We start from the raw sequence: 23,385 nt of genomic DNA on the forward strand, positions 1-23,385 counted from the left end.
TGGGATCTCGATCTTGCATAACACGGGTCATCAAACAATAGTTAGAGCAAACAAGCTTCGTAGAATGTGCCTGGTTTCTCCGTGACCTTCGTGGTCCATCTCGCGGTTCCCACTCCTTAGGGACCCTCTCGATCCCTTAATCTCGGAGCATGTCATGGGCCCAACGAGGGGGAGGCCGGACCTCTCCTCACTCTCCATTTGCTGAAGACTCAGGTATATCCACCTGCGGAAGCGCCTCTGGGGTGGCTGATGGAAGGGAAGACTCGGAATCGGAAAAAAAATCTCCATCAAGAGGCTCTGGCTCTAAAGGAACTGTCTTGGGAGCCCAACTCTCCCCTGGATCTCCAAGTACGGGATGCTCCTCACCCCCCGCTGTGGCTAGAACTTCCACGAACGGCACATTGTGGCTCGTGTAGACATCCCACTTGACAGGATTAAATACATGATAACCTTGGGACTGGGAGCTGTAACCAATAAAAACCTGTCGTCGGGAAGCCGCCTCAAACTTGTCACGCTACGTCTTCGGGATGTGCACATAGGCGTCACACCCAAAGATCTTGAAATAAGAGACATCAGGCTTAGTCCCAAAGTAAGCCTCAAAAGGTGTCATCCCGTCAATGGTTGAAGTGGGAGATCGATTGAGGACGTGAACTACCGTAGCCATTGCCTCGGCCCACAGAAATTGAGGTGTCTGTCGGTACTCCATGATGGTGCGTGCCATCTCGATCACACTTCGGTTCTTCTGCTCCAAAATGCCATTCTCTTGAGGAGTGTTGGTATTAGCAAACTCTTGGTGAATATCCCTATCTGCACAAAAACAAACAAACTGATTAGAAATAAATTCACTATCCTTGTCTAATCGCAAGGTCTTCAATCTCCGGCCAGATTGGTTCTCCTTGAAGCGGGAGAAAGCCTCCGACTTCAACGTCAAGAAGTAGGCCCAAGTCAACTTGCTGTAGTCATCTACGATCAACATGAAGTACAAGCTTCCCTTCAGGGACTCTGTTCTTATCGGGCCATAAAGATCCGTAGATACAAGCTCCATATGTGAAGTAGATCGCCTCGAAGCTATGCTGGGAATGACATTCTGATGTTGTTTCCTACGAATGCAGGAGACACATGGTTGCTGGCTCACCACTATGTCCGGCAAACCCCGAACAAGCGATTCTCGCGACGCCTTCTGAAGGTACTCATAGTTCAGGTGGCCAAACTGAGCATGCCATAGCTCAGACTGTGTGTGAGAGTTGAGAAGAAGAGAAGTAAGAGTTGTAGAAGACTTCAATTTATAAATGCCGTTCTCCTCATACCTTGAAGAGAGAATCTTTCTCGATCCACGATCAAGAACTTGAACAACATCACTGTCAAGCTCCACCAAGAGACCAAGAGAGCAAATCTTATGAACCGAAAGCAGATGATACCCTAAACTTGGCGCATGCAACACTTCGGAAGTACGAGTACCACCACGTCCATTTGGAATTAGCTGCATCTCACCTTGTGCAACAATAGACACAGAAGAGCTGTCTCCAATGAGAATCTGCCTACGCGAGGGTTGCAAATGGGCAACACCAATGGGAGGAGTCATGTGCCGTGAAGCACCACTATCCATGATCCACTCTTCAGCCCGGGGAGCTGCCATTGCAGCATCAGAAGTCTCCGGTGTAGAGTCCTCAAAATGTTTAGTGTAGAAAAGTAGCTGATGAGGGTGCAGCCACCACTCGAGAATCCTTCGTGTCCTTCTTCTTGGTGTCCTTGTCCTTATCGGGGCAATCCTTCTTCCAATGGCCGGTCTTACCACAAATATGGCATGTCGATTTTTTCTCTCTGTCCTTCTTGGTTTTGTTGTCCTCCTTTTTCTTTTGGCCCTTTTCCTTTTTTTGAGAGGCTTGACCAACCAATGCCTCCAATTTGGAAGCATTCTGTCCCTTCAATTGTTTCTCTTGGTCCAAGACCATAGAAACCAACTCTTCCCATCGATGAGTTGACTCTTGCCCTGATGCAATAAGAGCGGAATAAAAAGTACCGAATCGTGGCGGCAAGTGGGACAATAAAACGATCGCCATGTCTTCGGAGGAAATAGGCTTCCCCGCATTTTAAACCTGCATCTAAAGCTGCCGAAGCTTGTTGATGTGTTCTCGAAGCAAAGAAGACTTATTCACGGACACGGTCCGCATCTGCATCTCTAAAGAAACCCTCTTCATCAGAGTCATCCGGTTATCATAGCAGCTAAGAAACGTGTTTCTTTGAATTTGAAACTTACGAAACGTTTCTGAGAGTAAAAACGTGTGCGTTTTTAACTTTTTTTATTTTTTTGGTGAGTTGGAACCCAAAACATGGTTTTTTTGACAAAAACTAATGAGCAATGTTAAACATGATGATGATGATGATGTGTAATGACTTGTGAGGGCTCAAGTTTTGGATAAGAGACTGATTTTTTTGTGATTTTGTTTAGTTATTGGACTTTGTCAATCTAGTATCTATTTTTGTCTTGAGATTTGAATATTATACAACTTTAGTCTCATTTATGAGTTATTTATGATATATTACGATTCATTCTTGATTTTGACATTTTGTCAATTTGTTTTGAAATGAGAATTATGATGTTGCAACTTGACTCAGTCCATATTATAGATAGGATATTTACATGTTAATTTCAATTTTCTTTATATGATATGTATGAATCATTATGTTTAAGTTCTAAATCATAGTATAGCTTATCTAAAGACTAACTTTGACATAAGTGATAAGTTAATAATGGATCATGGATATGTAACATATAATGTATTATTCTCAATTGACTCTATTATTACTCAAGCTCAATTAGCCATTCTTTGTTTAAGAGAGTTTCATAGAGGTTTCGAACCTCATGCCGGTTATACATCTGCTCGAGCTCAAGCCATATCTCTCGAGTCACCGTCAAGTGCTCGATGTGAGCGATTACAATTGTAGTACAAGACATAAAAAGAAAAGAACAAATCTTGGCATTCAGTTTGTCCCAGTGAGACTAGGCCTTGATCAATTCCGCACGAGCATTTGAAGAGAGTTTGGACTTATCTCTCACTGAGGGCCGGTTAATCTCCTCCATCACAAGCTCCGCCAAATCATAAGACTCCAATATGGCCAACATCATCACTCGCCAAATGCGGTAATTGTCACTATCGAGCTTCTGATCTGATGGAAGAGCCGGTAGGACAGGCACCTTCCGGTGCCTGGAACTCCAAGTGGGTCTCTGTAGACATTTTGACTTGCAATGTCTGCACAAACGCAAAAGCAGCTCCCTTTGACTCTGAAGACCCAGCCTGCTAGGGCTCTTTCCTCCGCTTCCCGAACTTTCTTTATCCGTTGGAGATGATGAAAATGTAAAATCTATAATGGAAGGCCAAAAACGCAGCCTTCCTCCGCTTCAAGCAGCAGCAACCTGTAGCAAATTCACCAACTGGACTCCTTTCCGGCATGCCCACGCTTGCTTCAGCCTTGTTCCGATGCGTAGCCCTTTTGCTCGCCCTCAAATGCTGGAAACGTAGCCTTGTGTCGGGCTGAAATCTCCTCTTTATGTAGGTTCTTCACTCAGTCAATCCGTTTTCACCGCTCTGATACCATGTCAGAGTGCAGCGATGCCGAAGCGTGGGACCAAGACTGAGAGAGAGAGTGAACACAGAGAGAGAGAGAGAGAGAGAGAGAGAGAGAGAGAGTGTGTGTGTGAAACACAGAAAATCTATAGTGAAGAATGCTGTATAGGAATGCATAATTATACATGGGTGTAGAGTGAATATCTGCGTATGTCTCTGCCTTGAGGACCTTGATCTCCATCAGCCCGCGTGTTGTCTGTCACCAGCACGCTGTCTCTGTCAGTTCCAAGTAATGAAAACTACTAGAGGATTGCTATAAATAGCAGAAAAGAAAAGGCCATAAATGACCAAGTTGGCTGCAGCCGACTGGTGTAGAACTGTCCAATTGCACCTGCCACGTGGCATCTAGGCTGACTGATGACATGGCTGCTGCGCTGTACTGCCTGCTGCTCTGCAACACTCTTGGCTGTCTAGGAAATGACAATCTCTAACAGTTGTGCTGTGAAATGCTATGCTGAGGGCTCTCATCCAAACTTCATGGGCTCTAGGGATGTCCCATAGGCAATGTCTTTGTGTCTTTGTTGGATCACCATATCTTGTGTATACTATTGGGTCCTTGCTGTATCCAAGCCATAGGAAGAGAGAGATCTTCCTAGGCGTGAAGCTATCATGTAACCTCTTCCAAAAGTCACATAGGAACTTTTCTGTGATTCCCTCTTTGTGCCAATGGGGGGAGGCTATCAGCTGTGCTCTGATCATGCTCGTCTATATTCTCCTTCCTAGCCTGGTAGTATAGCCAAAGAAGGGCACATTGCAAGGCAAGGTCTATCAAGGAAGATCCTCCATTCTCACTCTCCTAGATCCCACCGTAATCTCTGTAGAGGTCTTCCCTAGTAAGCCCAATATCTCCATCCATCAATTGGACAGGTGGCTGGGTCCAAGGCAATGTGCCACTTCTTGTTGAAGTGAGCTGCTACTTTGTTTTCTGTTTGGAGCATCCAATGAATGCTGCCTAGGGGAGGTCCTCTCGATAGAGATGGGCATCCTTCTTAACCATAAAAGCAAATGTCCAGTCTCTGCTATTCGCAAAGACTGCTAGAACAATGTCCCCCTCTGGAGAAGAGACCAATCCAAGTTTGAGAGGTTCTTGTATCTGTCCGCTAATCTAGGGACAGCCATTCTTCTCTTTGTTTCAGAAATTAAAGGTTTGAGCCATGAAACATGAGTTGAAAGCATGTAGGGAGTGAGGACATCAACCTGTTTATTGGTCACCTCTATTAACTCCATTTATAGCAAGGTATGCTACAAATTTTTATCTAAATTGCATCAAACCAAGTTATTATAGTGCAAAGGATTGAGACCCTCTCTTCTCCTTTAAGATCTTGAGCCTTGTGCACTCTTTGGACAATTTTGTTGTGAAGAAAGTGATGTATTTACAATCTCATTGCAATAAATCCCTTCGTTTGTAAAGGAATAATGTGGGATTGCAATAGGATTATGCAACATATTTATGAAAGCCAATGCTTCGTGAAATTGGGTTTAAATATTGACACTGTTAGGGTGTGGCAGGCTAAAGTGTTTATATGCACTTTTGAATGCTCTATACCAAAAGGGGCGCTATGCTTTAGGGCCAACAAGCATCATATAGTGCTCCTAAGTGAGATTGTAGTTCTTTAGTTGTGGGAGATGCATGGGAACTTAAGGGAAATGTAAGAGTGGACCTAATAAAATCCATATAGCAGGGGTTAAAGCACTTGCCCTTTGTTTTTGGGCATAAATTGAATGTTGATTTATTGTGGCAGCAATGCATGTATGAATGTACTCAGTTTGACGATGAATTGGGTATGCAAAGGGTAGGGCACATCATTGCGATTGATGTATGAACAAGGATGAGGTTTTATATAGTGGATCAGATCAATTTGGAATTGAGATTTGCATGTATTACACATTGTTACAGTGCGCAGCAGTGTGGGACCAAGATGTACCTCCAATGTCACTTATGTAGGTTGATTGGATTGAAGACAACATATATTTATATGCATTACGCTTGTTAGGTTTGGGCTGATTCAAGAGTAGGGCAGATGGTAAGTAATGGCATTGAAAGAGTGCTGATTTGTGACATTGAGTTCTTTTGTTTACTTGCTGATTTATTTCATGTGTGCAAGTCAGCTTATGTCTACTGCCCTTCAGATTGTTTCCAGCCTGATTTCAGAAGGCATAGGCGAGCCTAGCCAAGTGTGACTAACAATGTGTACAATTGGATGTTTGGGCAATGCCAAGAGGGGTTCCTTAAATAGGCTATACATGAGAAATGAGTGCCTTAGTAGGTTAGGTCTGATTTCCAAAAATTAGGAAGGTGAAGTTGCCATAAAGTTGGCCATCATGGCAATTTAGCAGCCTTTTCAAGCGTAAGCACAGTAGCCCCCCTACAAGCACTTTGATTGAGTAGCATTAGGCCTGGCTCATATGCTGGTTGGACTGCGTCCGACCTGGACTGTCATGTGGCATTTTGGACCTGCCACCATTACACCTGCTGTCTGCATGTGTATCTGCCATGTCCAGCAGTGTGCTACCACATCAACAGCCACATGGCTTGCTGTGATGTCACCAGGGCTGCCTGGAGCTATAGTAGTCACAATGTTAAGTTGGCAAAGCTTGCCAGCCCTGTCTTATGCAATGCAAAGACAAGCAGCACCTGGCTCTAATGTACCTATCGTTTGATATGAACATTAATCAGATGATGTGCACTTATTTATGTTTCTTCCTGCTTATATGTAAACAGATTTCTGTTGATGGTGCAGTGTGGAGATGAAGAAGGATGCACCCTTCCTATGCCATGGAACCTACCTGGTTCTTGCTTACAAGATTTTTCTGATTCAAAGGAGGAATTTTACAAGGGGGATGACCACATGCATAGAGAAGGCTGTGGTCATGTTCAAATTGCTCATGGAGATCACATGGACTGGCTAGTACCTATGAGTGATGGGTCGTTTGTGCTTAGACATGCAGATGTGACTAATGATGGCACGTCTCGGTTCATACATCATGGACGCCTTGTGAAGGTTGGGGAATCACAAGGAAAGTTAAAGCAACATTTCAGACAGTTTCTTGATCTGTTTGGGTATGAGGGTCCACATGGTGCAGGTTCCACCATCAGCACTGCTACAATGAAGCTGTCAAAAGATCTATGCACAGGTGTTATTGCAGCCAGATTGTCAACTTCTGCAACTTCTCCTCCTATAGAACAAGCATCTGACTCAACAAAGACACTGCTACAGGAAGCGAATGTAAAACTGCAAATAGATAGTGAAGTTGGACTATCTGAGTTGCAGAAGACTACAATAGATGTTCTTGGAATTTGCTGTCCTGCAGAGGTCCCCCTTGTGAAGAAGATACTAGAACCTGTCCCTGGTGTTCATCAGGTGATGGTCAATGTAGCAGCAAGAACAGTGACAGTACACCATGAAGCTCTTTCAGTTTCAGCCGCACATCTTGGTACGATGACCTGTCTTAGTTGAGCTGCCCACCTTAATGGTCTCTGAAAAGCTACTCTTACTAAAAATTGTTGGTCATGGTCTTTCATTTTCAGTATAAGTTTTTCAATACAAAAATTTCAAAGAAATTCCTTCTATGCATAAAATACTCCAAAGAAATCACTAAATTGGTGGTTTCTTTAAAAACACATCAATGATTTTCAGTATGTGGAAGAGGTCATTGGGTTCTTTAACAAATTTTGTTGGCCTTTACAACAGTGAAACTACTAAATGATGCAAGGCTAGAAGCCAGTATTCATCATCTGGGGGAATGGAAGGCTTCACACAAATGGCCAACTCCATATACCATTGCTTCTGGAATACTGGTGATGGTTTCGTTTTTCCACTACTTGTATAGTCCATTGAGATGGGTAGGATTAGGAGCAGTGGCTGTTGGTGTACCGCCCATTGTTCTGAGAAGTTTGGTCTCGATACGTCAATGTGTTTTAGACATCAACGTTTTAATGCTCATTGCAGGTATGCGGTTATGAGCATCAGTCATTTCAACATTTGCTTACTTGGATGGTGCAAACCTTGTTATTTTGGTTGCCTACACTCAGATTTTCGGCTTCTCTTGCAGTTACTGGTGCCATTGCTCTTGGAGACTACTTGGAAGCTGGCTCTATAGTATTCCTTTTCACTCTTGCAGACTGGCTGGAGTCCAGGTCCAGTGACAAGGTAGTTCATCTGCTTAAGCATTCAAATAATAACTTTCTTTAACTATAGTTTTCTGAAAGATGCGTACTTGTAGGCTCGGATAGCGATATCAGCAGTAGCAAGTCTGGCCCCTCAAAATGCAATACTTGCTGAAAATAGCCTGCAAGTTCCAGTGGCAGATGTTAAAGTTGGAACCAAACTCTCTGTCAAAGCTGGTGAACAGATACCCATAGATGGCATAGTAGTGTCTGGAAAAAGTGCTGTAGATGAGAGCAGTTTGACTGGAGAGTCCTTTCCAGTAGAGAAAGAAGCTGGTGCAAGAGTTTGGGCCGGAACAATCAATTTGATTGGTATTCTTAATTTCTAACCCAACATTCTCCTGCATTTTCCTGTCTCTTTTCTTGATCCTTATTGTGAAATGATCATTTATGGTTTACTTCAAATATTTCTTATACTCAAATGTGTTTCAACTTTCTCTTTTTTTGCCAGTACATAACGAGTTTTGTCTATTAAAATTATCAGGTTATCTGTGTGTTGAGACATCTGCTTTGGCTGAAGACTCTGCAGTAGCAAAGATGGTAAGATTAGTAGAGGAAGCTCAAACTGAACGCTCTCGTATTGATCAGTTAGTGGAACATTTTGCAAAATATTACACACCAGGTAATTATGGAACAATTAGCAGCTTCCCAGGGCTGCAGCAAACTGACTAGATCTTGCAATCTTTGTTGAGAATAGTGCACCAAGGCTTATTATCTGAGATGATATCTGAAAGTTGTATTCCCTGTTTCTGCAGTTATTGTGGTTGCTGCCATGGCATTAGCTGTTATTCCTCTCTCTCTGCATCTCCATAATTTGCGACACTGGTTGTATCTTGCACTTGTTCTCCTCGTTGTAGCTTGTCCTTGTGCACTGGTGATTTCAACCCCTGTCACAACAACATGTGCAATAGCTCAAGCTGCTCGAATGGGCCTCATTGTGAAAGGTGGAAAGTATTTGGAGGCACTGGGGAAGCTGAAGGTTGTTGCTATGGATAAAACAGGGACTTTGACTGAGGGACATTTCCAAGTAGCACAGGTGTTGGCTGTAAACAAAAATACGAACTTAGAAAAAGTCTTATCTTGGTAAGTCTACATAAAAATGGACCTTCCAAAATCCATACTTTGAACTCTGCCTTGCTTTTTTGGAAGTTATGGGCCTTGAGAAGTCTCAAGGTAGCTGTTATTTGACAGGGTTTCATGCATAGAAAGCAAATCAAGCCACCCAATTGCGTCTTCAATAGTGGCTTACGCAAGGTTGCATGATATTGAACCTTCTGGTGATGTTGAAGACTTCACTATACTAGCAGGAGAAGGTGTTAGTGGTGTAATCAATGGCCATCTAGTGTGCATAGGGAATGAGCGACTAGCGAACCGACTACATTGGACTAAAGGTATCATGATTTTGCTTTTCATCTGAATCCTCATTGATCCAGTAGAAGTCGTGTTCCCTCAAGGTTTGGGAATGTTTAGAAGGTGTAGTTGAACCTGGAGTTTTGGAAGCTTGGAAAAGGAGGGGTTTAACCATTTGCTGGATTGGTGTGGATGAAAGACCTGAAATCATCTTAGCTGCTGGTGATCAACTACGGACAGAGGCACCAAATGCAATCAGTGAAATGAGGGTAATCTACTTAAATACTATTTAAGAAGGCTTGAACAGTTTCAATAAGTAGGTTTTCTGAGTTTTCTCACTTTTTAATGTTTGATCAGGATTTAGGTCTCCATATAGCCATGCTTACTGGAGATAGCCTGGCTGTTGCAGATGCTGTACATAGACAGGTGATTGATGTCAGTGCATCCTGTTTGAAGTCTGCAAAGTAGATTGGTGGTAGTAAATTTTTTGAAGATTGAGTGGATCAGATGGTTTGAGCTAAAGCACATTTTTCTCTCGCAGTTGGAAAAGATTGATGTGCATGCCGAATTACGACCTGAAGATAAAGTAGAGGTGCTGAAGCAGTTGAAAGTGATAGGTTTGACTGCTATGGTGGGTGATGGAATAAATGATGCTCCAGCTTTAGCTGCTGCTGATGTTGGCATTGCCATGGGAGTTGCTGGTTCTGCAATCGCTATGGAAACTGCAGATATTGCTCTTATGACAAATGATCTTAGAAAGCTAGGAGTTGCTGTGCAACTTGGCAGAAAAGCTCGCAGAAAGATTCAACAAAATATTGTTTTGTCATTTGCAACAAAGTTACTTATCATTGTTCTGGCTGCTGTAGGACATGCATCTCTTTGGGGTGCAGTTTTGGCTGATGTAGGGACTTGTTTGGTTGTAATTTTCAACAGCATGCTTCTGCTAAAAAGCCAGAAGCACCGAGGTCCATGCATTGGTCATAGCCATGGAAACAAGCGTTGCCACAAGAGTCACACTCATCATAAACACTCAAAGAAGTGTTCAGAAGGTGGTGTCTGTCCTTCAAAAGGGACACTTCTTGGTTCATTCCGCTCCAAATTAATGGGCTCCCAAATCCTCCAAAATTCTCAAGATAGGCTTGAGAACTGCTGTGTAGAGAAGTCTTGCTGTGAGCTAAATTGCAAAAGTGCAAAGACTGGAATAAGGAAAAGGAAGGATGCTTGTTCAAGAGATTGCCAAGGTCTCGACTGCTCCTCTGCTGTGCTGACCATTTTAGAGGGAGCAAGTGGTGTGTCACATGCTGCTGGAGAGTCAGTAGAACTTGGAAACTGCTGTGCTGCAAGCTCTTGCTGTGAGCTGAGTGCAAAGAGCCCAAGAAGTGGAGTACGGAAGAGGTCAGGCCATAAAGATACTTGTTCAAAAGATTGTCAAGGAATTGAATGCTTGAGCACTTCTCTGATCATGTTAGATGGATCAAGTGTGGGCCAGTCTTTTGGAGAGGGATGCTGTGCAGAAAAGGACTGCTGTGAGGCTGGTCGTAAGAGCTTAAACAGTAGATTGCAGAAAATGAGTCCAAGGAACACGTGTTCAACAGAGGACTGTTCTCCTATGCTGCACAATAGAGAAGAGCCATCTACTCTTTCCAGGGAGGGGACCAAAAGTTCCCATTATCACCACCACCACCATCATCATGATCAACATCCTGAGGATTGTACACACAAGGAAAATTCTTACTCTGAGCTGAGGTCAAACAGTAGATTACAGAGAATGGGTCCAAAGGACACATGTTCAACAGAGGGCTGTTGTCCTGCGCTGCAGGGTAGACAAGAGCCATTGACTATTTTGAGGGAGGGTATCAAAAGTCCCCATCATCGTCATCATGATCGACATCCTGAGGATTGTACACACAAGGAGAATTCTTACTTTGAGCTGAGCTCAAACAGTACATTATGGAAAATGAGTTCAAAGGGCATATGTTCAGTAGAGGACTGTTCTCCTGTGCTACAAGATATACAAGAGCAATTGCCTCTTTCCAGAGAAGCCACCAAAAGTTCCCATCATCATCATCATCATCATCATCCTGAGGATTGTAGACCTGGGGGAAATTCATTCTCTGAGCTGAACTGTCTGAAGCACTGTGGGAACATTGAGGATCTAAGCTCCAAGCAGGGTACAGAATTATGCAGTCCCGAATCTCCGAGCAACTTTCAAATTTGCACTGATTCTTGTGCAAATGAAGATGGTCCCCGTCTCCATGGCTGTTCTTTAGGAGGCCCAACTTCTTGTTGTGACAAAGTTTTGGGGTATGGAAGAGAAACCAGCTGCTGTAGATACTAGCAACAACATAGAAATAGAGTGCTGCAACCTGGCTCAAACATGTCAAGGTGGTGAAACTAAAATGAGCAGCCCAAAGGCTTGCCATAGGCTCCATTGAATAGGTGAGTTAAATATGGAGACTGCAAGCAGAACTACTGGTCTCACGTCCAATTAGGTAGTTTTTTTTTACTGTTCTATTTCAGATCCATTTCACTGTTGGGCCAGCTATCCTGATGCATGGAAAGGAGATTATTCTTTTTGGTGGTATGGAATGATGGCTTCTTTCATATCACCCTGCAAACAGAGCATATTGTGATGCACCCTTTCTTCCCTTAAAAAGGGAGCTTGTAATGTTCTCCTTTCTGGTTGTATTTATATGTGGGTTTTTACTTCTTTGTGCGTACTCCACTAGTAATTTAAAGTGATTCAAAACTAGGCTTGCTTGGTTGATTTTCTCTTTTCTTGTAGTAGATGGCGTTCACATTTTTCATATGAGTGTGTTTGCAGTTCCCTTTCTTTAGAATGTGTTGAGAATGCACGTTTCAATGGTAGGGGAGGCCAGTTCTTCCTTTAAATTGTAAGGGGGTGGATCCTCATTTGTTAGAAAACTATTATACACTATCTAAACAAGTACATTCAAGGGTGATGTGGAAAGTTTGATTGTTATGAAGTTTAGAATGGTAGCTTGATGGTCTTTGTGCAATTCTACAATGCTATTAAAACCGAAAGCGACCTTTGACAAAGCTTGATGATGACAAGCGTATCTTGCTAGATAGTCACATCCCTTGACCTTAGAAAGACAAGATGGATCATTAGAGTCCTCAAAATTGTATACTTGAGATATAACAACTTATCATATATGTGATGTGTTTGTTTGCAGAATTTTCATAAAAAAGTATAGTGGAGAGGCAGTACAAAACTAGAGAAAAAAAATGAGGGCCATGCCATCCTTGGTCAATGTGCATGCCATTTATTGACATCATATGAAAAACAAAACCTGTTAACTACAAAGTGCAAAATGCCTTCACAGTTTGTGAAAAGAAAGTTTGAAAATGTTGTATTATCACTCTTGGACATTTTATTGAGAGTCGCGATCTCTTATATAAATCATATATAAATATTGAGTGGCACCATAAGGCTAGGATGTACACAATTTAATTTTTACAGTTAAGATTAAATTTTGGTGCATGCAAAATGAAGAGAGATCGGTCATATGGCTAAAATTGGGTTGGATGCTAAAGGGAAAGGTGGAGACTCTAATCCTAACAATTATGTATAAAAATGGTGAAAAAGAATAGAAGAGGTGGTTTGTGTGTGCAAACTCTTGCTCCCTATAATCTTGCTACTCCGTTGTCATGTGAGAGTGAGGGAGAGGGAGTGTGAGGGACAAGGTGAGTAAAACTCTTTGCATTCTCTTCTCTTCTTCTCCATCCAATCTTGGTGAGTTGAGTGTGTTGAAAGGGTAAGCAACGTGGCATCATGAAGTTATCTTGCTCTCTTATTTTTGCAAGCTCATTAGCAACAACTCTCTTTGTGGACAATGGAAGCAAGATTGAGTAAAGGGGCATGCATTTGGATCATGGAGCAAAGCTTGCCAATGCATTGTGATTACAATATGGTAAGTATTTATAACACTGCTTGTTTGTTACATTTGTATCTATCGTAGGTAGACTAGTTCGTGTGCTTGCACGTGCGAGTAGACTAGGTGAGAGGTAGTTATAAACTTTGTGCATCGAGCCTTGGAAAAATAAGGGTGTATCTAATATTTCCAAGATCGACTTGGCATGATTAAGTTTTGATTTTGCTCTTGTATTGTTTTAAAATCATATGGGCTTCTAGCTATGCCACATCTTTTATTCCATTTGCACTTGTTGGCGTTGAGCTTGTAGAACACAACATTTTTGGTACCATTGTCAGAACCAAGGACATAATGGTCTCGAGCCATGTGCAACTTTGTATTGTGGATTAGGAGGAGGTGTGGTTATATCAAATTTGAAATGTGTGTGAATAGCCAAGTTGTAACCTTCGTTTCCATGTTAAAATATGTTAGATGTGCGATTCATAATGAAAGTAGGATATAAATAAGATGGTTCAACATTTTCATTGAATTTATTGAAAATGAAATTTGCCACTTATTAAATTTTCCAGAGGGAGGTTGGGAAAAACGTGGGAAGGTTGGGAGAGAAAAAATGAAGGCTTAGAGAGAGGGAGGACAATTCATTCTTGATTAAAAACATAGTCACTAGAGATAGGGGACAGGCAATGGGAACGGGGATAACGAGGATGGAGGGATGGAGGAAATTAGGGCACAGGGGATAAGGGATTGGTATTTTCTAGACATAATTGAAATACACTATAAAGAAACTAAATAAATATAATAGCTTAACTCAAAAATCTTCCACAAATATCCCGTAAAAGTTTAAAAGAATACATGAATCATGAAAGTTGAAACATAAATGAATAATGAATACTGAAATTGAAGACTAAAAGCAATAATTGTCAATGCCAAATCGTGACTGAGAAAGGTTGTATGACTTAAAGACTAAAGTCCAATAGTAAACACTGAATAAGGTAAAGTTAATAGCTAAGGAATCATAAATGCCATATGACATGAAGATTGAAGTCCAATAGTAACCACTAAATAACGAGTCCTTGAACTGAAGACTACAAGAAACAATACAAGTTGAGAAACAATAAACCTAGTGGGCTGAACACTAAAAGAAATAATGCAAATAGTACAAACCTATGACATTTGGCATCCCTTGCATCCCAACCCACACAACCCTGTCTCAGGATGCACCCCCTTCTGATGGACCACTACATGGAAACACACTCTTTTTGGGATGCATTGGAGTTGGGTCTTGCGTTTTGGGATGGGATCCCTGTTGAGATATCGAGCTCCACTCGTGATACGCCAGGGTGACCGTTGTGTATTTATGTCACCGACTTGTCAGTTGTTGCAGACACGGTTGGTACACCACCCATGAATAATAGCTACATGATAGCTATCCTTATCTACTCTAGTTCGTGGCTCAGTTAGTATGCCACCTTAGTTAGTTGAGTTTGGTTTGAGACCCATACAGAGGGTTCTTCTATTTCTTTGTACTAGAGTTCTTTTTAGCTTACACAACTAAGAAGAGGAAAATTGTTTTGAGCCTCCACTTGTGTGTGTATTCCCCCATTGTGCAAGCAAGAAAGCTACAAGTGAGACTCCTTCCTTCTCTCCCACAATCTTGACATGGTATCAGAGCCTTGTTTGTGGTAAGGAGCTCAAGAAAGCAAGCCAAGCTCACGGTGTTCTGGTAAGAGGAGCAGTGTTGCTTTCATTTTCTGTTTTGGGAGCAGATCTCTGCAGGTAGCACAGCCGGAAATTGCAAGAGTGCATTGTCTCAGGTTGAGACGCCCTTCGCGGTGAAGCAAGAGGGCAGTATATGCTGCGGGGTAGGGCTTTAGCCCTTGGCGACCTTGTTTTTTTGATTTGAGGCCATTTCGGGGCTTGTTTTGGAGGCGGAAGTTTTCTGCATGCACTCAGGAAAAGGCCCAGTTTTATGCTGTGCAGCCACTGTTCTACAGGTCGGTGAAAAGTTACTGTAGAAATTGCATCGTATGCTTATGCGCACAGACATTGGGAGTTAGAGAATCATCCTTGGTTCCTGTTTATGCAAAATCGTCACTAGGAAGTGACTGTGTGGTCAAATACCACTTTCGCCAGTTTTGCAGATTTGCCCTTGTGAGGGTGAAGCTGTGTTTTTTGCAGTGACAGAATTTTTTGCAGTGCTCTGTAATGGCGTCTGATTCTCTTTCACAGATTGTCACTGAAAAGCTTGGCAAGAACAACTTCCAAGCATGGAAGTTTAGAATGACGAATTTCCTTATGGGAAAATGATATTGGGAATTTGTTGCAGGAAATGAAGAAGAACCAGTTCTTCCTGATGTTCCCAATCAACAACAAATGCAGGTATTTAAAGCATGGCATGAGAGAGCCAGGAAAGTTATGTATTGGCTGTCTATCAGTATTTCAGACTCTATGATTGTGCATATTCAGGATGCAAGTACGCCAAAGGAGGCATGGGATACTTTGTCAAAAATGTATAGCACAAATACGCAAGCTAGGAAAATGCAGCTCAAGCAAGAGTTGCATAATGTGCAAAGAGAAAGTATGAGCATCAACGACTACCACATGAAGGTGAAGAAGATTGCAGATGCACTTGCTTCCATTGGGTCACCAGTGGAAGATGATGATTTAGTTTCTGTGACCTTGAATGGTCTAGGAAAGGATTATGCACAGTTTCGGACATCCATTTCAGTTCGTGAAAGATTTCCTGATTTTGAGGAGCTGATTGCTCTTCTAATTTCTGAGGAGCAAAGAAATGGTGGTGCATCTTCTTCAGGAGGAACTTTAAAAGAAGCTGTCTTCTACTCAAATGCTGGAAGAGGTAGAGGTAGAGGTAGAGGAGGCCGATTTGGAGGCCGTGGTAGAAATCAAAATATGCAGCAAACTCAAGAAAACCAGTCCTATGGAGGAGGACGTGGTAACTCTAGAGGCAGGGGGAGCCAAAGAGGTCGTGGTGGATGGCAAAGAGGCCAAAATGCAAACAGCAATGTTGAATGCTACTACTGTGGTAAAATGGGTCATATGGCTAAAGACTGCTATAAAAAGCAGAATGACATCATGAATGGAAAACTGCAACAAGGAAATTATGCATCTTCTAGTAGACAGGGTGATGACAGAAATGAGCACTTGTTTATGGTGCAGCACATGAACAATTCTTTGACAAGTGTAGAAGAAAGCAATGATGTATGGTATGTTGACTCAGGTGCATCAAACCACATGACAGGTCATGCAGAATGGATGGAGGATGCAAGGAAAATGGAAAAACCAGGATTTGTGGAGACTGGTGATGATACTGCACATCCTATTGTGCAGATTGGAAAAATTCCTTTGTCTATGCAGGATGGGAAAAAGAAATACCTATCTGATGTATTTCATGTCCCTAATATCACCAAGAATCTGGTTTCTGTTGGTCAAATGGTTGAGCAGGGCTTGCAGGTCAGATTTAATCCTCATGGATGCTTTGTTGAGGATATGAAAAATAGAGGTCGCTTGATAGCAAAAGAAAAGAAGAAGGGCAGAATGTTTACGTTGGATGCATACATGTCTAAATTGAGTGCAGCAATGTTTGCACATGGGACCGGTGTAGTTGCAGATATTGATATCTGGCATAAACGCATTGGTCATGTTAATGTAGAGCGACTTAAATCAATGCAGGCCCAAAATATTGTTGCAGGTTTGCCAAAATTCAAGGTTGCAGAAATGCATAAGGTATGTGAAGTCTGTCAGTTTGGAAAACAGGCAAGGAAACTATTTCCTAGACATGTTCAAGAGAGTAAGAAGCCATTGGAATTAATCCACTCTGATGTGTGGACAACTAAAGCTGCATCTCTTGGAGGCTGTCATTATTTTGTCAGTTTTATTGATGACTATAGCAGAAAAGTTTGGGTGTATTTTATGAAAAAGAAAAGTGAAGTTTTTGGGCATTTCAAAACTCTTAAAGCGATGGTTGAAAAAGAAACATGCCTGCAGATAAAATGCCTAAGGTCAGATGGAGGGGGAGAGTACCTCTCAAATGAGTTTGCAAGGTTCCTACAGGAGCATGGCATAAAGCAGCAATATTCATGCAGTCATACTCCACAACAAAATGGAATTGCAGAAAGGAAAAACAGGCATATTGGAGAGGTATCTCGTGCCATGCTCAATGAAAAAGACTTGCCAGATTTTTATTGGGCTGAAGCAGTTGCTACAGCAGTCTACATAATGAACAGGACTCCCACTGCAGCAATACATGGAATGACTCCAGAGGAGAGGTATACTAGTAGGAAACCAGATATTTCTCATTTGAAAATTTTTGGTTGCATTGCCTATGTACATATGCCAGATGAGTTGAGATCCAAGTTGGATCCAAAAGCTGAGAAGTGCATCTTTATTGGTTACTCTCTACAGCAAAAAGGGTATAGATGCTATAACCCTTCTACTCGTAAGTTTACAGTGAGCAGAGATGTTGTTTTTGATGAGATGAGTAGCTGGTATAAACCAGTAAATGTGATTGATGATGTAGATGCACAAAATGGTAATGCTGCACAGAATTCACAGCAGCAGTCACAAAATATTAGTGGACCTGGAGCGTCCTCTAGCAGTGGTTCACATTCTTCGCCATGGACAGACAGATTGAGATCAGGAGAATCTTCTCAAAGTAATGCAGATAGTGGTATGCAGGTATCACGAAAAGGAAAAGAGAAGGTTGATCAGCCCATGTTTGATGTGAATGCAGGTCACACTTATGTGGATGGTGAATTAAGTGGCTTAGAACAGAGCATTGATGATGAGTTGGATATTCCTTCTATTGTTACACCTGGAGTAATGAAGACCAGGGATGTTTTGAGAGCACCTGGGAGTGAACCTACTTTGCGCAGGTCTACGAGAGCTAGGTATCCTGTGGATAGGCTGAAATATGATGGATTTACAGCCATTCACTATGCATATATGGTCAAAGTGATACAGGATCCAGAACCCACTTCTTTTGAGCAAGCCATGGGAAAAGAAAAATGGGAGAAAGCCATGGATGAAGAAATGGATGCCTTGGAAGCAAATGCTACATGGGAATTGGTACCTTTGCCTAAAGGTAAAAATGCAATTGGCTGTAAGTGGGTTTATAAAGTGAAGCACAATGCAGATGGTTCTGTGAACAGATACAAGGCAAGATTAGTAGTCAAGGGGTATGCACAAACATATGGCATTGACTATGAAGAAACATTCAGTCTGGTTGCAAGGATGGCAACCGTAAGAGCAGTCATTGCTATGGCTGCATCAAAGGGATGGTCTTTACATCAGATGGATGTAAAGAATGCCTTCTTGCATGGTGATTTGCAAGAAGAGGTCTATATGGAGCAGCCACCAGGTTATGTGCATACTGTTCATCCTGAGTTTGTTTGCAGGTTGAAGAAAGCCTTGTATGGCTTGAAGCAAGCACCTAGAGCATGGTCTGACAAGATAGGAGAGTATCTTGTCACTATTGGCTTTCAAATTTCCAAGGCAGATTTCTCACTTTATGTGAGAAAAACAGAGAAAGGTATTATGCTACTTGTCATTTATGTTGATGATTTGATTATGACAGGTGACAGTGATGAAGATATCCTTCATGTGAAAATGCTATTGAAGCAGAAGTTTGAGATGAAGGATTTGGGAGAGCTGCGTTATTTCTTGGGCATTGAGGTTATTAGATCACCAAGTGGGATACAGCTCTTGCAGAGGCAATATGAATTGGACATGCTGTCCAAATATGGAATGACAGGCTGTAAGCCTATTTCAGTTCCTTTGGAGCAGCATGTGAAGCTGAGCACAAATGCAGGTGAGCTTCTAGAAGACCCTACTATGTACAGACGCATAGTAGGAAGTTTGATTTATATGACTATTACCAGGCCAGATTTGAGCTATGCTGTTGGATTGGTAAGTCAGTTTATGCAGGCTCCAAGGAAACCACATTTGGATGCGGCTAGACGCATACTCAGGTATGTGAAGTCCACATTGCAGTATGGACTATTTTATGAGACTGGGATTCAGATACAGCTACATGGATACACTGATGCTGATTGGGCTGGTAGTATTTCTGATAGACGATCTACCAGTGGATATGTATTCTCTTTTGGGAGTGCTGCAGTCACTTGGAGCAGCAAGAAACAGCCTATAGTTGCCTTGTCGAGCACAGAGGCTGAGTACAGGGGTGCAGCAATGGCTGCATGTGAGGTAGCTTGGTTGCATAAGCTACTTTATGATATGCATCAGTCTACAGATGGGCCAGTTGTCATTTATTGTGACAACATGAGTAGTATACACTTGGAAAATAACCCAGTCTATCATGCTAGAACAAAGCACATTGAGGTGCATTATCACTATGTGCGAGAGAGGGTTTTACTAGGTCTTATTGGTCTAGTTTATGTCAGCACAGAGGATTAGGTAGCTGACATATTTACGAAGGCATTGGGCGCAGAGAAGCTGCGCAAGTTCAGAGACTTGCTTGATGTGCAGGAATTGGGATTGAGCTCGAGGGGGAGTGTTGAGATATCGAGCTCCACTCGTGATACGCCAGGGTGACCGTTGTGTATTTATGTCACCGACTTGTCAGTTGTTGCAGACGCGGTTGGTACACCACCCATGAATAATAGCTACATGATAGCTATCCTTATCTACTCTAGTTCGTGGCTCAGTTAGTATGCCACCTTAGTTAGTTGAGTTTGGTTTGAGACCCATACATAGGGTTCTTCTATTTCTTTGTACTAGAGTTCTTTTTAGCTTACACAACTAAGAAGAGGAAAACTGTTTTCAGCCTCCACCCTTTGTGTATTCCCCCATTGTGCAAGCAAGAAAGCTACAAGTGAGACTCCTTCCTTCTCTCCCACAATCTTGACAATCCCTACATTCCAAGCCCGTGTCCCTTGCATCCCTTGGATACTATAGTGTGAATAAGGAACTCGTGAGATTCAATGACTATGGCTTCCACATTAAGGTGCATTTCTCTCTCTCTCTCTCTCTCTCTCTCATGTTTCCAATAGATGCATCACACCATTATAATGACTTTTTGGGGATATATGCTTGTATAGTCAATGGGTATGGTCTACGGAGAGTGATCTTGAGATTGAGGACCTTGACGTGGATGAAGATTTGTCAAATGGATCATCATAAGGTTGAGATGAATGAATCCTTTGTTGAAGATAATGATATGACATCACAAGAACACGTTGGTATCGCACCAATCCCACACAATTTTTACCTCATCAAAGTACTTCTCTTTCAATAGAGGATGCTATAGATTGATGATAAGTGGTTTGAATGGGGAAAACGCCATCACAATAGAGGTACTCAAGCAACACAACAAAAGGAAGTCGTTAACTTGAAGAAGTGGAAAAGGATCAAATAAAGTCTTTCCATTAATAAAAATAATACTGGACAACTATTGGCCTTGAAACTAGAACCATCATTGCATATTGCATGTTTGGAGGATCGTCCTTGCAAACCATATAAACAGGATTTACGGATTTTCATGAAGATATCAATGTGACAATTGACTCTATCAAATCCAAGTGGTGTACTGATATGAGGAAGCGTGGCATTCCTCTTTCTTATGTGAATGAGCTCATCAATTCTTATACTTGTTGTTGGGGGTAAAGGCACAAGTGCCCATGTATTCATCATACTGATAGTACCCACATAGCTGTACATCACGCGTGGTGGGTGCCCATTATTGTCACTTCATTCTTTATTTTTCAGTGCTTTTAGTGACATTTGAATAAGGGAAGGTTGGTCACACATTGTGATTGTTGGAGTTCTCACATCCCGTGTCTCTTGCTTCTTCCACCATAACTCTTGCTTTCACTCATGTGCTTCCACTCGGGGCTTCTCCCTTCAACTAGTATCAGAGCTTGGTCACGAAGCTTAGACTTGACTAGCTCAGATTCGAATACATGCAGCTTGGGTTCTTTAATGGCAGGCGTGGCTTCTTCCCTCAAGGTATGCATTTGATTCTTTGCTTCCTCACTGGTGATCAAGTCTACTTCTAGGCCTTGTCTAGGCCCTATTGAGCTCCCCTTGAGCTTTAAGAGCCACCCTTGAGGCCATTAGTAGTAGTAGGACTAGTAGTAGCAACTATAGCATGAATTGCGCATGCTATTGTTGCCCCATTTTTGATCATCCTTGAGCACTCCTCTAGCCTTGGTGACCTCTTAGAGACCTTGCTTATACTCAACATCACTCTTGGAAGTGTTTTTGTGGCCCCAAGCACTAATTCTAAGCATCTAAGCTTTAGCCATTGTTTGTATATTTAGATAGTTTGTTTTAATACACACAAGGATAGCCATTACTTCATTGCTTGGAGCTCTACCGATGCTTGTGATGCTGGCTCAATGGGGATGTTATGATGATATCTTAGAATGCTTTTGGGATTGATTTGAATTGAAATAGACTAGCTTATGTAGAGATATTCACTGCTATTCATGCTCACGATAGCTTGCCACTCATTCTATCGTGCTTTTGTGATATTGTAGCACTTGTTTACGATACTAGTTGCTAGCAAAATATATTGGGATGCTTTTGATCTTGGATTGAGTTTGCATTAGCTTATTTTTTATTGTCATATCATTGTTAGTTAATTATGGACAACCAACTTTTATTAGAGATAGTTTATGCCTAATGCTCATTGATGCTTTACAATATTCAATGGATGTACTACTATTTTGGTTGTTATGTATACTTCTTGATATGCTATGGGATGCTTTTGAGCTGAGATTTGGGCTTAGTTACATTGACCTTCGTTGTGGTTACATGCTATTGGATGGTGCTTTGGATGTTGCAGTAAGAGTTTGAAGACAATACTTGGATTTTATGCTCGTGGATGTATATTCTATTGATCTTAGACAATTGGGTGCTATACACATGATGTAATGAGCCTCTTTTTGTAATCTAACATTCATTTTTTGTTTCAATGGGAGCCTCCATGACATTTTGGATGTTACATAGAGCTTTGAAAATTCACAGTTGAGCTTGAGCTTACTTTCACCAAGATTGCTTTATTGATCACTTACTTACCTGGAACTTACGCTTTAGTGTGTTGTCATTGATATTTATGTGCTTCTAGGTTATGTATTGAGCTTTTCTTAGTGGGTTATGCATCTGGAAGTTCTCTTCTTTTACCTTGAGATCTCCTATGTGCATGATATCTATGCCTACCACAAGTATGGTTATTAACATATTGTAGTTGTGCTAGCTTTTAGTGTCAATTGTTATTGGTCTTTGTTTCTTGGTTGCTCACAATTGGTTGTTGGCATATTGCTGTAGTTTATTATAGGAGCCTAGCATTTTTGTTTTATGCATTCTATTTGATTGCAATCACTTGGATTTGATAGTTCCTTGATTACAATTTGTGGAAAACTCACCATTTTGGTAGTTTCTCTTACTTAGCCTTTGATTTTTCTGTGATTTTGGGGCTATTTGCAGTCATTTATAACAGTGTGTTTGTGTTGTGCTATGCCTTTATTTCTTGCATTATGGTTGGTGGATAAAATGACAATGCTATCTTCAATATTAGCAAGTTGGATGTCACAAATTACAGCTACTGAAAGGCACAAATCTGTTAGATTCTAGTGTAGAAACTGTAGATTAAGCCATTGGGACATGAGGGTGTAAAGCTCTGATGCTTTGATGTAGAGGATTGGACCGAATGGGATGAGTTATGTAAATCTACAATCATTTTGTCACTCTCTAAGCAAGTATACTACAATGTTGTCTCTGAAGGGTAGATCACCTGGCGATCCCAATGACTCCTAATGCAATGCCAGTAAAGCAATGACCTTACCTGATGAATCCAAAACATGCTCATGCCATGAAGGAAGAGATCGATAGGCTATTGAGGGCATGATTCATCTACAAGATTAAGCATAAAAACTGGGTGTCACCCCTTGTGATTGTCTTGAAAAATAATGGAAAAACCCGAGTGTGTGTGAATTACAAGAAAGCCAACGCCACGACTAAGAGAGATAATAATCTGTTGCCTTACAAGAGCATATGCTCGAGAGAGTAGCAAGAAAAGAGGCCTACAATTTCCTAGATGGCTCCTCAGGTTACAACCAAGTCCAAGTACACCTCGATGACAGGCATAAGATAGAGTTCGCCACAAATTGGGGTGTATTTGTGTACATAGTCATGCCGTTCGGGCTGATGAATGCTCATGCTAGCTTTTAGCGTCTAATGTGCACCATCTTCAAGGACATGCTTAGGCAAGAGCTAGAAGTATTTGTTGACAATCTATGTGTACACTCTAGCTAGAAAGAGCACTTAGATAAGCTTATGCAGTCTTTGAACGATGTAGGCTCTATAA

General features: G+C 41.7%; 1 protein-coding gene across 2 annotated transcripts in view; it reads left to right on the forward strand.

The window, feature by feature from the left end:
* The window catches only part of LOC148031027 (cadmium/zinc-transporting ATPase HMA3-like), an 83,567-nt gene extending 71,650 nt beyond the window's left edge, over positions 1 to 11,917 (forward strand). For both annotated transcript variants that reach the window (XM_087684555.1, XM_087684556.1), the window contains exons 3-12: positions 6,368 to 7,061; positions 7,319 to 7,576; positions 7,680 to 7,777; positions 7,851 to 8,106; positions 8,279 to 8,416; positions 8,550 to 8,877; positions 8,986 to 9,185; positions 9,265 to 9,413; positions 9,502 to 9,570; positions 9,686 to 11,917. In XM_087684555.1, coding sequence (XP_087540681.1) covers positions 6,368 to 7,061; positions 7,319 to 7,576; positions 7,680 to 7,777; positions 7,851 to 8,106; positions 8,279 to 8,416; positions 8,550 to 8,877; positions 8,986 to 9,185; positions 9,265 to 9,413; positions 9,502 to 9,570; positions 9,686 to 11,482 — 3,987 coding nt within the window. In that variant the 3' untranslated portion in view covers positions 11,483 to 11,917. The remainder of the gene's footprint in view (positions 1 to 6,367; positions 7,062 to 7,318; positions 7,577 to 7,679; positions 7,778 to 7,850; positions 8,107 to 8,278; positions 8,417 to 8,549; positions 8,878 to 8,985; positions 9,186 to 9,264; positions 9,414 to 9,501; positions 9,571 to 9,685) is intronic.
* Positions 11,918 to 23,385: the final 11,468 nt, after the last annotated feature.

The sequence above is a fragment of the Lygodium microphyllum genome, chromosome 9 (assembly GCF_053477565.2).
Source record: "Lygodium microphyllum isolate KBCC chromosome 9, Lygodium_microphyllum_v1.1.10, whole genome shotgun sequence".
NCBI classification, from domain to species: domain Eukaryota; kingdom Viridiplantae; phylum Streptophyta; class Polypodiopsida; order Schizaeales; family Lygodiaceae; genus Lygodium; species Lygodium microphyllum.